Raw genomic sequence first — 15,831 nt, 5'->3', positions numbered from 1 at the left:
CTGCTCCACAGCTACTGAGCCTGCGCTCTAGAGCCCGCGAGCCACAGCTACTGAGCCTGTGTGCCTACAGCCCATGCTCTGCAACAAGAGAAGCCACCGCAATGAGAAGCCTGCGCACCGCAAGGAAGAGTAGCCCCCGGTCACTGCAACTAGAGAAAGCCCGCGTGTGACAACGAAGACCCAATGCAGCCAAAAATAAATCTATAAAAAAGTTTAAAATGTTTCTACAATAGACTAGTTTCCTTTCCAGGTAAGAAAAAAATCCTGCGAAACTGTTAACTTTTAAAGAAATCCCTGATATAAATATATTTTCTTATCTTTCATTTCTCCAATAAAAATACTATCCTGACAAAAGTCTTTGAGGACTGTGATTACTTGCAGCTGTTTTATTGCTCTTTTTTTTTATAAATGTATTTATTTTATTTCATTTCGTTTATTTTTGGCTGTGTTGGGTCTTCGTTGCTGTGCACAGGCTTTCTCTAGTTGCAGCAAGCCGGGGCTACTCTTCGTCGTGATGCGCGGGCTTCTCATGTTGCGGTGCACGGGCTCTAGGCATGCGGGCTTCAGTAGTCGCAGCACGTGGGCTCAGTAGTTGTGGCTCGTGGGCTCTAGAACTCAGGCTCAGTAGTTGTGGCTCATGGGCTTAGTTGCTCCATTGCATGTGGGATCTTCCCGGACCAGGGCTCGAACCCATGTCCCCTGCATTGGCAGGCGGATTCTTAACCACTGCGCCGCCAGGGAAGCCCTTTATTGCTCTTCTGAAGTTTAACTGGAGTATTCAGCAACCCCTCTCCTTTCAAAATCTCTCACTTTTAGTGATAAAAGCAAACTTCAATTATAGGAGGGGGAGCAGACTCTTGAGCTGTTCCCCCTCATATAACTGACCTCTTTTCTGGTTTTCTCCATTCCTCAACTCAATTAGCAAATATGTATTAAATGCCTGTTTTGTTATAAGCAATGTATTATACACCATTCCTCTGGTCCCTAAAAAGATGAGAAGAACTGCTTGGCCTTAAGAAAACTTTGTATATCTTACATAGTGCAAAGTCCTTAGAACTTAACGTCCTAGGTTTGAGATGAAAATTACTGTACTAGTAACCTAAGTTGAATTACACTTCAGTAGAATTATAGGTCTTCAAAAGCTTCATAGAGTACAGACATATTTCAGGCAATGGATGCACATTAAAAGCATGTCATTTTAGTACTGTTCAGAAGCTGAGGATCATTTAGTGAAAAAATAGATGCCTACTTGTTTATAGACAAATAAACCCTGAGTTAAAGCATATGTATACACATAAGGCTCCATAAAATATTCCTTTAGCACAGGTGAAAGGATATCAACAACAAAGGGGGAACTCAATAAAAAACAAAATATTAAGAAGGATTTGAAAATAATTATAATCTAGCATTAGCATTGTAGGGATGTCTTCTGACAGTTTTGGTGAATCATTTATAGATTTTAGAATAAGGGCTCTTAAACACTCACTCACTTGACGACTCTTCCCTACGATAAACTTTATGGAAGTGCAGTAAGAGGGAAACTGGCCTTGACACATTGTGTTCTCTACATCTGCGTCTCTATTCTCGCCCTGCAAACAGGTTCATCTGTACCATATGTCTAGATTCCACACATATGCATTAATATATGATATGTTTTTTTTCTTTCTGGCTCACTTCACTCTGTATGACAGACTCTAGGTCCATCCACATCTCTACAAATGACCCAATTTCATTCCTTTTTATGGCTGAGTAATATTCCACTATATATATGTACCACATCTTCTTTATCCATTCACCTGTCATTGGACATTTATGTTGCTTCCATGTCCTGGCTATTGTAAATAGTGCTGCAATGAACACTGGGGTACATGTGACTTTTTGAATTATGGTTTTCTCAGGTTATATGCTGGGTCATATGGTACTTCTATTTTTAGTTTTTTAAGGAAACACCATTCTGTTCTCCACAGTGGCTGTATCAATTTACATTCCCACCAATAGTGCAAGAGGGTTCCCTTTTCTCCACACCCTCTCCAGCATTTATTGTTTGTAGATTTTTTGATGATGGCCATTATCTCAGCAAGATCTTTTCTGACCCACCTCCTAGAGTAATGAAAATAAAAACAAAAATAAGCAAATGGAACCTAATTAAACTTAAAAGCTTTTGTACAGCAAAGGAAACCATAAACAAGATGAAAAGACAACCCTCAGAATGGGAGAAAATATTTGTAAATGAAGCAACAGACAAAGGATTAATCTCCAAAATATACAAACAGCTCAGGCAGCTCAATATCAAAAAAACAAACAACCCAAATCAAAAAATGGGCAAAAGATACAGTATTTTTTAAGGTGTTAAAAATACAGGGTCACTGATATAAACAGAGATATTTTGCTGGGGCTTCAAAGCAGGGAATCAACATCTCAACAATTTAAAGAAAAATGGGGCTTCCCTGGTGGCGCAGTGGTTGAGAGTCCGCCTGCTGATGCAGGGGACACGGGTTCGTGCCCTGGTCCGGGAAGATCCCACATGCTGCGGAGCGGCTGGGCCCGTGAGCCATGGCCGCTGAGCCTGTGCGTCCGGAGCCTGTGCTCTGCAACAGGAGAGGCCACAACAGTGAGAGGCCCACGTACCAAAAAAAAAAAAAAAAGACAGCAAGGGACTTCCCTGGTGGTTCAGTGGTTAAGACTCTGCGCTTCCAATACAGGGTACGTGGGTTCAATCCCTGGTCAGGGAACTAAGATCCCACGTGCCGTGTGGCACGACCAAAAAAAAAAAAAAGTTTAAATGAAAGCAAGTTCCAGGGTCTCTCTTGGAGAGACTACACTGTTTATACTTCTACAGAATGATTACGATGATAATAATGACAGCAGTTAACATATACTGAACGTACATATCAGGCATTTGGGCTTAGTGCTTTAAATGATTACCTTACAATTCTCTGAACAACAGTACAAGAAAGATAATATCATTAACCCATTTTCCAGCTAAGAAAACTCGGGCTTTTAAAGGTTAAATAACTTGCTCAGGGTCACCTATGTAGTAAGTGGAGCCTGGGATTCCATCTGTTTAACTCCAACTGCAGCAATAACTATACTATTATGCTGTCACATCATAATCGATTCAGTAGCTCCCTACTGCTTCTCAGGTCAAAAATCCTTATAGAGTAAGGCTTCATCCATGCCTTTGTTCACTGGAAGGACTTCTGTCGAGCATTTATTATATGTCAACACCATACCAGGTGCTTCAAAGATAGAGGTTCTGAGTGAGGCTGCTAAATAAGTGATCTTTGGATCAGTCATTGTTATTTTAAAATGAGCTCTATTTGGGCACATTAAACAGAATCACAGTTGGAATTATGTTCTTGTATAATTGTATTATTGGAAATGGAATGTTGGAATAGGAAGACTACACATCTAAGCATTTATATCCTAAATAGTTCTGGACTACTATTTTTTTAAATATCTTTATTGGAATATAACTGCTTTACAATGGTGTGTTAGTTTCTGCTTTATAACAAAGTGAATCAGTTATACATACACATATGTTCCCATATCTCTTCCCTCTTGCATCTCCCTCCTTCCCACCCTCCCTATCCCAACCCTCTAGGTGGTCACAAACCACCTAGCTGATCTCCCTGTGCTATGCGGCTACTTCCCACTAGCTATCTATTTTACGTTTGGTAGTGTATATATGTTCCTGCCACTCTCTCACTTTGTCACAGCTTACCCTTCCCCCTCCCCATATCCTCAAGTCCATGCTCTAGTAGGTCTGTGTGGACTACTATTTTTAACAAAATTTTCCAACCTGGCTTACTACAAATTTTTAAAATTTTCTATCAAAAAAAAATGCAATGAAAACACAGAACACACCTACACGCACACACAGGGGTCGAAAGATCTTTCATTTCCACATTCAACTTGCAGAATAATACAGGTTGTGCTGGGACAACCATGGTCATGAGTGACCTTAGCTTTCCTCCTTTCCAGCTTAAAGAGACATCTGGTTGCCAGCTGTGTAGCTCCTACAAGCTTGCCAAGTAGTTGGCAGAAGGTGGGGAAGAGCTGACCACCTGCAATCCATTTTGACAGTGACTCTGACCATCACTTTGGAGACCTGGATACATTACAGACATTCCAAAAGGAGTTGGCTAAATTTCAAGGTAGGAAGTTGGCCATTTTGGCTGAACTTACTTTAACTCACATCAAAGTGCTATGATGTGGAAGAAGAGAATACACGAAAAGGTACAAAGCTACTAAAGCTTACAAGAATAATTTACAAGGCTATGTCCCTAACCTCTCCCAGACACTGTCCACCATATTTCTATCTATAATTACTTTAAAAAGGGGAAGCGTATATACAACTACAGCTAAACGGGTAAAACTACATCTCCATGTCTATGTAAGTACATGTGTCATTCATATTTTTCACTTTTATGTCAGTATAAAATATATAATCTGCATACATATACATAATGTACGTCACTATAACATGTATTATATATATAAATATGTTTGTCACTATAACATATATTATATATATAAATATATATATTTAACTGTGGCGATTTTACTTACCTTTTATGTTTTTTTATGCCTGCTGTACAATATATATGTTATATATATCATACACAGTTGTATATTAGAGGTATAGGTGTAAACAAACTTAGGAAGATGCCACAGTTTGGAAAAGGTGCTTGCTTTATTTAAAAAAAAAAAAATCAATACAATTTCCCCACAGATCCATGATGTAAAATTCTATAATCAAGCCTTGTAGATTTGTAATTATGGTATGTCAGCTACATTTAAACAAGAGTGTTAAAAGATTGTTAAAGTTAAACTAACACAATTGCAGTGTGAATTGTCCTAGTCTCATTCTAATCTACTGGTGTCACTTTCATTTAATCAGAGGAAAACTATGGGCCAATGTCAGTGCTATTTCCAATGCCCTAACATTCTTTGTTCACATTGGATTTTAAGCCATTACCAATCTAAAATGGTTATAAAAAGATATATTTCAGAAAGCATTTTTAATGAATTAATTCATTCACCAGTGGACATTTTTAGCAGGCTTTATTGAAAATAAGTTGGCTTTAAAGTTATTAAATAACCTTTTATGTTAAATGAATGAAAACATTTTGTTCTTGCAGAAGAATTTCTTGAATTTACCATAAATACAGCTTAAGAAGAGAAAAACCCTTATTTTATAAACAGAAATCATACTTGGAAACTTATGGTCGACATATGTCATTTAGCTGAAATAACATATCAGCATTTAAAACATCAAGGCTATTTTTTTCTTCTGCTTTAGTGAAAAATGGGGGAAAGACAGTATCTTCAAAAAATGGTATTGAGAAAACTGGACAGCTGCTACTTTCTCATACCATATACAAAAATGAACTCACTATGGATTAAAGACTTGAAAGTAATACCTGAAACCATAAAACTTCTAGAAGAAAAAATAAGCACTACGCTCTTTGACGTCAGTCTTAGCAAGATCTTTTTGGATTTGTCACCTTGGGCAAGGGAAACAAAAACAAACAAATGGAACTAATCAAAGTAAACACCTTTTGCACAACAAAGCAAAACTATCAACAAAATGAAGAGGTCACCTACTCAACAGAAGGTATTTGCAAACATATATCTGATAAGGAGTTAATATCCAAAATACACAAAAAACTCTCATAACTCAAGATCAAAAACACAAACAACCTGATTAAAAAACAGGCAGAGTACCTGAATAGACATTTTTCCAAAGAAGATATACATATGGCCAACAGGCACAGGAAAAGATGCTCAACATCACTCATCATCAGGGAAATGCAAATTAAATCTACAATGAGATATCACCTCACACCTGTCAGAATGGCTAGTAGCAAAAAGAAAACAACAGGGCTTCCCTGGTGGCACAGTGGTTAAGAATCTGCTCCGGGAAGATCCCATGTGCCGCAAAGCAACTAAGCCCATGCGCCACAACTACTGAGCCTGCGCTCTAGAGCCCACGAGCCACAACTACTGAGCCCACGCGCCGCATCTACTGAAGCCGGCACGCTCTAGAGCCTGTGCTCCGCAACAAGAGGAGCCCGCGCGCCGCAACGAAGAGTAGCCCCCGCTCACCGCAACTAGAGAAAGCCTGCGCATAGCAACGAAGATCCAACACAGCCAAAAATAATAAATATAAATAAATTTTAAAAAAGAAAACAAATAACAAATGTTGGTGAGGATGTGGAGAAAAAGGAACCCTTGTGTACTGCTGGTGGGAATGTAAATTGGTGCGGCCACTATAGGAAACAGTATGGAGATTCCTCAAAAAATTAAAAATAAAGCTACTATACAATCCAGCAATTCCACTCTTGAGTATTTACCCGAAGAAAACTAAAATACTAATTCAAAAAGATATATGCACTCCGATGTTCTCTGCAGCACTTACAACAGCCAAGATAGGGAAGAAACCTAAGTGCCCATGAACAGATGAATAAAGAAAATGTGATTGATATATATATTTATAATTACTTATACATACACACACAATGGAATATTAGCCATAAAGAAGAATGAAATCTTGTCATTTGTGACAACATGGATGGACTTAGAGGGCATTATCCTAAGTGAAATAAATCAGACAGAGAAAAACAAATACTATGTGATTTTACTTATATGTGGGATCTAAAAAACAAATGAACAAACATAACTAGACAGAAACAGAATCATAGAGAGAACAAACAGGTGGTTGCCAAAGGGGAGGCATGTGGGGGAGAAGAGAGAAATAGGTGAGGGAGATTAAGAGGTACAAACTTCCAGTTACAAAATAAATGAGTCACAGGTATGAAAGGTACAGTGTGAATACAGTCAATAATTATGTAACATCTTTGTATGGTGACAGATGGTAACTAGACTTATCATGGTGTTCATTTTGAAATACAGAAATGTCAAATTACTATGTTGTATATCAGGAACTACCACAGCGTTGTAGGTCAATTATACTTCAAAAACAAAAAAAACTCATAGGAAAAAAGATCAGATTTGTGGTTACCAAAGGTGGGGAGTGGGGGAGAAGGGGAATTGGATAAAAATAGTCAAAAAGGTACAAACTTCCAGTTATAAGGTAAATAAGTACTACTAGGTATGTAATGAACAACATGATAAATATAATTAACACTATATGTTACCATGAAAGTTGTAAGAGAGTAAATTCTGAGTTCAGATCACAAGGAAAAAATTTTTTTCTATTTCTTTAATTTTGTATCTATATGAGATGATAAATGTTCACTAAACCTATTGTGGTAATAATTTCATGATGTATATAAGTCAAATCATTATGTTGTATACCTTAAACTTACACAGTTGCTGTATGTCAATTATATCTCAATAAAACTAGAAGAAAAAAAATCAATGCTGTATCTTCTACTTTAGAGAAAAGTATTTTCTAAATCACCAATAATTTAATACAGGAAAAAAAGCTTCTCTGTCGAAACTTCATATTTACAGGATGCATTTAAGTTCTAAGTAAAGTACAACATTCAATTCACAGTTGTACTATCAACAAATAGTCTCCAAATAATCACAGCACACACAAAACAGTGCTATGTTAGCTACTTATGTAAGTACTAATACGAATCACCCTGGTTTGCTTGGGACTTTCCCAACTTTAGCACTGTAGGTTCCATATCCTGGAAACCCTTCTGTCCCAGGTAAACCCAGACAACTAATGTCAGCGAGACATTGGGGGGCGGGAGGTGGGGGAGATTTACAGTTCTGCACTGGAGAAGAAGAAATTTGGAGTCATATCTGGTAACTCCTTGCTAGGGCTGCCAGATTAGCTGTGCCCAGTCACATATAAGTAGGTCTAGCAATCTGGAACATGGATTCAAATCTTTATTTTTATTTTTATTTTTTCACACACACATACACACTTTATTAATTTATTTATTTACATTGAAGTATAGTTGACTTATAGTGTTGTGTTAGTTTCAGGTGCACAGCAAAGTGATTCAGATATACATATACATATATATGTTCTTTTTCAGATTCTTTTCCATTATATGTGATTACAAGATATTGAATATAGCTCCCTGTGCTATACAGTAGGCTCTTGTGTTTATCTATTTTATATATAGTAGTGTGTATATGTTAATCCCAAACTCCTAATATAAGCCCTTAAATTATCAAGGATGAACAAAAAGGAGGCTGTGATTATTTCAATAGAAAACTCGAGTAAATCTGACCTTGCTTAATACTGTCTGGCACTGATCATTCAATTAATCTCAGTAAACTCAGGTCAGGTGGCCATTCCATACCAGGCACTGAAGACAGCAGTGAACAAGACAGTTTCGTCACTGATGTCACTCCCAGTCTCAAGGGAAGATAAGAAGATAAAGAAAAATATTCCAGTGATGTTGGTGTAATTTGGTAAAGGATATTCAGTCTCATTTGTTAAATATTTGTCAAACATCAAATCTTTAAAAACAGCCTGCAAGACCCAAACCTACCAACTAATACCCATTAACAAGGAGTCACATGTGAACACAGGCTGCTGCTTGAAGAAACTTGTATATTACCCAGCCCCTAGTGCACACATATCTCTAATTCACAGCCAGAATTAGCCCTAGAAAAACAATCCCATTGCAGGGGAGGAGATATTTGACAAGTCCTACGAGTCAGGAACTCAGTACCAAGTCAGACTCATTGCTGTCTAACTCTCACCTTACAAGCCATTCCTAGTAACTGGACTCTCCTGTTTCTAGGGGTCTAACCTCTCTCTTGAAATCTATTTCAGGAAATCAGATCCTTTGCCTTTCTTCCCATGTGAAATAACAAAGTTTCTCTAGGACTAGAGCACTGTGAGGCTTCTGCCTATTTCCTTAGGGTCTAAAATCACCATTTTGCCAACATGCTGAAATGCGCATCTTCCACTCATTGTTTGATCTCTCAGTTGCCAAATACCACCTTTTATTTATTGCCTGTTTCCATACTCCAGTAATATTCCATCTGCCTGTCCACATTTCTTTCTAAAACCCACTACAGGGAACTTTCAGATCACCTGAAGTATTTTAGCAGATTTGATTAGACGCTAAACTCTAAGAATCTACCCTCCCAAGCACACAGCCTACCCAAACTGAACTCTAGGACTAACACCTAGAATATATTTCTAAATGGTTCTGAACTCCTGGAAAGAAAACTGAAGGAATTTTGGGCTTGAATGACTTTAAATCTCTTTTTCCAAATAAAAGTTGTTACTTCTGAAGATAAATGAGGTGATGGGAAATGAACATCTTGACTAGAAAAAAGGTGCTGAGAACAGAAACTGAATTTTAGACCACTGCTTTAAGAAACCAATGCACAGAATGCCGTTCACAAAACCAAGAACATGTCTGAATCATGAAACTAACTGAGAAGTCTTTGAAACTAAATTTGGAGGAGAAAAAATGCATACCTTTTTATTATAAAAAATGTTTACTATATATAGATAAGAATATAATGAAGACCCATGACCATTCATCCCCAACAATTATTAACGTGTTGCCACATCTGCCTCATCTATTTTTTTCCTTTGCTGAAGTATAATGTAGAATTTTAAAAAAAAACAGGATACTAAGGCAGAAGATGGAAGGAGTCAGAGTAAAATAATTTTCAGGAGAATGTAACAGGAGAATAGGGAACAATATTTATGGATTTAGAGAGTTATCTACCAAGGCAAAATATGAGTAATAAGCAGCTAAAATAGAAATTTTAGGTTTTTTAAAAACCATATCTCATTTCAGTTTATATGGGAAAGCTCTACACCAAAATGTCAACAGAAAAGCCATGAAAAAAATGTACAGTAGGCATTTCCATTAATTTATAAGCAATTTGAGATATTATGAAGTAAATTATGAGGGGATTTCATAAAAATGATAAATTTACTTATGTATGAAGAATCAAAATTAGTGTGATAATGCTCTATTATTGAAATAAAATGAAAACAAAACTTTATTTCCAAGCAGTTTCCATAAGTACTTAAAAATTTTTGAAAGCCTGAAAACTTAAATTATTATCTAAATGAGTGTGTCTTCCCACAAATAACAAATGCTGGTGAGGATGTGGAGAAAAGGGAACCCCTGTACACTGTTGGTGGGAATGTAAATTGGTGCAGCCACTATGGGAAACAGCATCGAGGTTCCTCAAAAAACTAAAAATAGAACCACCATATGATCCGGCAATTCCACTCCTAGGTATTTATCTGAAGAAAATGAAAACACTATTTCGAAAAGATACATGCACCCCCATGTTCACAGCAGCATTATTTACAGTAGCAAAGCTATGGAAGCAACCTAAGCGTCAGTCAACTGATGAATGGATAGAGAAGATGTGATATACGTACACACACACACACACACACACACACACACACACACATACACATGACAGAATACTACTCAGCCATAAAAAAGAATGGAATTCTGCCATTTGCAACAACATGGATGGACCTACAGGGTATTATGCTTAGTGAAGTAAGTCACACAGGGAAAGACAAACACTATATGTTATCACTAATATGTGGAATCTAAAAAATAAAACACACAAATGAATATAACAGATCAGAAACTGATTTACAGATATAGAGAGCAAACTAGTAGTTACCAGTGGGGAGAGGGAAGGGAATGGGGTAGAATAGGGGTAGGGGATTAAGAAGTACAAACTACTACATATAAAATAAATAATCTACAAGAATATATTGTACAGTACAGGGAATATAGCCAATATTTTATAACTTAATGGAGAATAATTAATAAAAATTTTGAATCACTGTTATACACCTGAAACTAATATTGTAAATCAACTATACTCAATAAAAAAGTCATTTCTCATGACTTTCCCTCTAAAGCACTCTTCATTATACCCTGGTACTTCTGCCAAATAGATTTATGAAAATGACATAACCAAAGTAAGTCTAACAAAAGTGAAAACAGAACTTGGGGGTAATAGGGCAAATTATATTTTCAGTTACACATCTCAACTCCCCTTCTATTATCACACGTTTTAAAAAATACTCTTCTGGGGGGCACTGTAGCTTAAAACAAAAGGTTGTAGATCAGAAACCCTAGTGCTTTTCCCTGCTCTGCCACTAACTAGCACAGTGACCCCGGACAAGTTTACTTTTCCTATTTTAACTTCATTAAACCTCAGTTTCTCATCTGTAAAATGGGAATACAAACCATAGTATTAGTTAACATTTACTAGTACTTACCACATACTGTTAAACAGAAGAGCAGGCATTTTTTGGAACAACTGCACGAGGCGGGAACTTACTCCATTTTACAAACCAGGAAACTGAGGCACGGTGCAATGTAATATATTCAAAAATACATAATATATGGCAGAATCAGGACTGGGTTCCAAGCAGTCTCACTTCAGAAAAGGCTGTACATTTCACTACTACTCATCCTATCTCCTTACCGCCTTAACAATAATGACAGCTTCTGGAAAGCACAGTGCAATGCTGTGCTAAGCCGCGGAGGCAATATCTTAAAAAGTGAATTTATTCTCCCCTTTGCCTTGTCCTTCCTCTGGTGAAAATATCAACACAGGGAGGAAAGGTGGGCAGAGGAAGAAGCCAGAGAGCTAGGATTAGACATGTTTACTGCCAAATAACCTGCTTCTTCAGAAGGCGGTTCATCTTTTCTCTTGGAATGCCTCATCAAAAAGTTTCATCTTTTGGGGTCTGAACAATAAAGGCCTAATAAGCACTCCAGTGTCTCACAGCAGTGAGAACGACGGCGAATTACAGGACTGGCCTACACAGGATAGTTACTTGAACAGCACCCCACAAGCTCCGGGGCGAGCCTCGGGGAAGCTAGCCGGGGAGTGAGGCCACAGAAGTTTGTCGAGTGTGCTGGAAGTTCACACCGCAGTTCTTGAGACTGCGAGTCCCGCCTGCCATGTTAGATGACAGGGCGCCCGCAAGGTCCCATTTCTAATGAGGGCCGGGCTCGCAGCGACCCCCTAAACTTCACAACGGGCTCGCGCGTCCACGTGAGCGCAGGTAATGGACCGGAAGCGCCCCCCACCAGCCAGGTTCCGCAGGGAGACCCGGGCGGCGCACTCGGAGATACGACCCCAGCCCGCCCCGCCCTCGAGAGCCGGGCCGCCGCCCCTCTGCCTCCCCGACTGCGGGCGCCGGAGGGGTGGGGCCGCCGCGACCTTCACCGCTCCGCGGCTGGGTTTTGGAAGGGGCAGGCGCGGGGAGGGGAGTGCCCCGGTCCGGTGACTTGGGCACCTGCGCGCCCCCTCCGTTCCCGCCTCGTCGCCACCGGCCGCGGCGCCCCAGTAGTTGAGGCCTGGAGTCCGGGGCCCAGCTCGGGCCTGCGCTCCGCCCGGCCTCTCGGGCCGCCAAGGGGCGAGGAAGAGGAGGCGGCGGCAGCTGCGCCGCTCGTGGCTCCTTACCGCTTCACCACGCCTGTTTTGATCTTGATCTGCCTCACGCGAGGATCGGCCATGGTCCCTCGAGCGCCGCGGGAGTGAGTGGCGGAGAGCCGGGTAACCGTTGAGGGAGACTAAGCGAAGGAAGCGGGTCTGTAGGCGTAGCCGGCGCTGGCCGGCGCGCATGCGCACACTCCGGCGCGGCGCGGGAGCCATGCTGGCGCTGCCGCCACACCCGCTGGGCGTGGGTCTAGGGTCGCGAGCCAAGGGCGGGTTACCACTCACCCACCTCCACCGAGTTTCCCGCTCGCAGAACCTGGCTTGTCTATCTCAAGTAGCCCTCCTTTTTATTCTTGAACAGCCCTCCTCTTAGTGTGAATACAAGTTACACTTTTCCCGGTCTCCACAGCCCGGGCGTTTGGGGAAACTTGTGTCTCCCCGGATAGACTGGTTTGGCCATGACATTGCTTTGCGAGATTATCCGCTGAAAGGACGGAGTGACCTAAAAATTGAAGATATTTTCGGTGTCATTATCTTATGTCAAATGGGGTAAAATGATGCAGGTTTAAAGAAATAAACTACCGTCATGCACGCAGTTAAGAAAATCCTTACCCTACACCTCAGACCTCTGCAAACAATGTTTGTGGATAAATGCACCTAACAAAAAAAACGACTATAGGACTTATCCAAAAATCATTACCTCTAGTAAATCTTAAATATCCAACTTACAAAAATTGTGTGGCATAAAAAAGCTTGGGCTTCGTGGTCAAACAAACCCACTGACCTTTGGTATTAAAGGGGTTTTACCCTTTAATAGCTAACTGACACTAGGCACATAGGACACTTAACCTCGCTGCTGAGGTTTTTGCCTTGTATGCAAAATAGAAATAATGTCCACTTTACAGAGTAGATATGAAGGTTAAAGCTCAACGCCTGACATAATACTCAACAGCTTTTGACTATTTTATATTTTCAAAAAATGTGTCTATTGCATAAAATGAAACAAACCTCCAGTGAGCCCTGGCAACCTCTTCCCGGCGGAGTCCCCCAAGGAACGCAGGGCAGAGCCTCCTTCCTTTTATAGTTTCTTGGTATCATTCTTAAAGGCCTCTCTTTACCCTTCCCTACACTTGATTCACTCCTTCTGGCTTTTGTGACTAGCTCTGGACAGTTCAAGACCCTGACAGTTCAGGAACCTTAGTATAAATCCAAGATCAAAACCCACCTCCTGGAGAAAGTCTACCACGACTGACCCCTGCCCATTTAATGCTCCCTGGATACTTTGGAATCACCCAAAATTAATTTTTATTTTTGGTATATTTCTTTTTTAAAAAAACAAATTTATATAGTTATTGGCTGTGTTGGATCTTCGTTGCTGCATGCGGGCTTTCTCTAGTTGCAGCGAGCAGGGGCTGCTCTCGCGGGCTTCTCATTGCGTTGGCTTCTCTTGTTGAGGAGCACGGGCTCTAGGGCGCGTGGGCTTTAGAAGTTGTGGCACGCAGGCTCAGTAGTTGTGGTGCACGGGCTTAGCTGCTCCGCGGCATGTGGGATCTTCCTAGACCAGGGATCAAACCCGTGTCCCCTGCACTGGCAGGCGGATTCTTAACCACTGAGCCACTAGGGAAGCCCTATTTTTGGTATATTTCTTTTAAAAACTATTGTTTGAGTCCTTCACGAGGGTGTGCTCACTCTCTTCATTGGGTTATAAACATCTTTAGAGGCAAGAATCTTGTCTTCTATAAATCTTCCTCTCCTAACGTCCACCTGTGTTCTGTACACAGCAGGTGTTAAATTCAGTAAATACTGTCATCTGACTGGTTGGCACACTGAAATAAACTTCAGGTGACACAGCAGACCTATGAAATACTGGGGGGTGGCGGGGGGGGGGAGGTCAAAACAAAACAAAACAGAAAAACCAACAGACTCAACACAGCAAAATGCTACAAACAGGAATCCAGTAGATCATTAATATAAAGTTACTGGGCAACCTCTTAAGGCAAAGAAAAAACAGCAGTGAAACCCACACACCAAAAGATTGTGCTGATAGGGCTCTTGCTATTGTCAAGGATCTTCCTTTAGTCAGGCAACAAAAGCCTTGTAACTCTTCATGCTTTCCTTTTTGCCTTGGTTTCCAGAACCTTAGAGCTTAGTTTTGCACTGATTTGCAGGATTTCCCTCAGCCTAGGTTTTTTGATGTAAATACCTAATATCTCCCCAAACCCCCAACTCTACCTCCACCCATTTGCTTTTTTTCTCTTTGTTTTAATGATTTCTATGTGTGAACCAGTAATACATAAATGTAACATACCAGCCAAAAGACCTGTATATTTCGATATTTATACGAATGTCTATCCTACCGTATTCTTAGTTTCCTATTTAGAACCTCCCAGATGACTTATTTATTTATTTATTTTTTATTTTTATTTTTTTCTTTTGGTACGCGGGCCTCTCACTGTTGTGGCCTCTCCCGTTGCGGAGCACAGGCTCCGGACGCGCAGGCTCAGCGGCCATGGCTCACGGGCCCAGCCGCTCCGTGGCATGTGGGATCTTCCCGAACCGGGGCACGACCCCGTGTCCCCTGCATGGGCAGGCGGACTCTCAACCACTGTGCCACCAGGGAAGCCCTGACTTATTTATTTAACAAACACTTTGTATGGGGCTTAATAAGGGATACCACTGTATCCCAGCATGTAGCAATGCCTGGCATATAGTCAGTACTCAATAAATATTTCTTGAATGAATAAATGCTGCTTTAAAACTCTTTTTTTCCACTTAACAATATGTCATGGAGCCTTCTCATTTCAGCAAAAGAGCTACTAAGATAATCTGAAATATCTTATCACCCCCCGCCTCACACACACACATACCATTTTTCTCTGCGCCTTGCTCCTTTGGGTCTGGACTTTGAGGAGGTAAACCAACAAGAAGTCATTTTTGTTAGTATGGGAGAGGAGGGCTAACCATAGGAGGCCTGCAACATCTAGGCAGGGAGATGCCCTAGGGTATTTGGAATAGAAACTATGTAAGCTGCATTTCTCACTGTTTGACACTCTTCTGTCCTGTTATCCATAAACCGTAATTGAGTTCTGTTTAAGTATTCCAGCCTGGCCTCAGGTGACCTATAGGAATGACTCTGTAGGGGACTCTCTAAGGGATAAGTTTATTAACATTCGAGATTGAGGGTTAAAGAGATCTGAGAGATCCTCAGGACTGGGTGAATCTAGTAGAATGAGAGGAAAGTCTAGCCATCTCATCTGTGAGTGGCAATTCTCCATTGCTAATAATCTTAGATGGTTGAGGTAATATTTTATTAAAGAATGCTGCAGATTCCCTTACAAATACAGGTTGTTTTCCCCACACACTTACAGAGCTATAAATTTAGTCTCACCATCCCTTCATGTCATTCTCTTCCAGCTGACTCCAAGCTCCTCAAGATTA

The 15,831-nt window shown here is 40.3% G+C and overlaps 1 protein-coding gene across 1 annotated transcript in view; it reads right to left on the bottom strand.

Annotated features, from left to right (window-relative positions):
* The window catches only part of TBCA (tubulin folding cofactor A), a 103,318-nt gene extending 90,753 nt beyond the window's left edge, over window positions 1-12,565 (bottom strand). Inside the window, exon 1 of the mRNA XM_060009264.1 lies at window positions 12,418-12,565. Coding sequence (XP_059865247.1) covers window positions 12,418-12,470 — 53 coding nt within the window. The 5' untranslated portion in view covers window positions 12,471-12,565. The remainder of the gene's footprint in view (window positions 1-12,417) is intronic.
* Between the last annotated feature and the right edge of the window lie 3,266 nt (window positions 12,566-15,831).

Source organism: Delphinus delphis, chromosome 3 (assembly GCF_949987515.2).
Source record: "Delphinus delphis chromosome 3, mDelDel1.2, whole genome shotgun sequence".
Classification (NCBI taxonomy): Eukaryota; Metazoa; Chordata; class Mammalia; order Artiodactyla; family Delphinidae; genus Delphinus; species Delphinus delphis.
The sequence above is the reverse complement of the archived record's forward strand: the minus strand, read 5'-3'. Positions and strand labels throughout refer to the sequence as shown.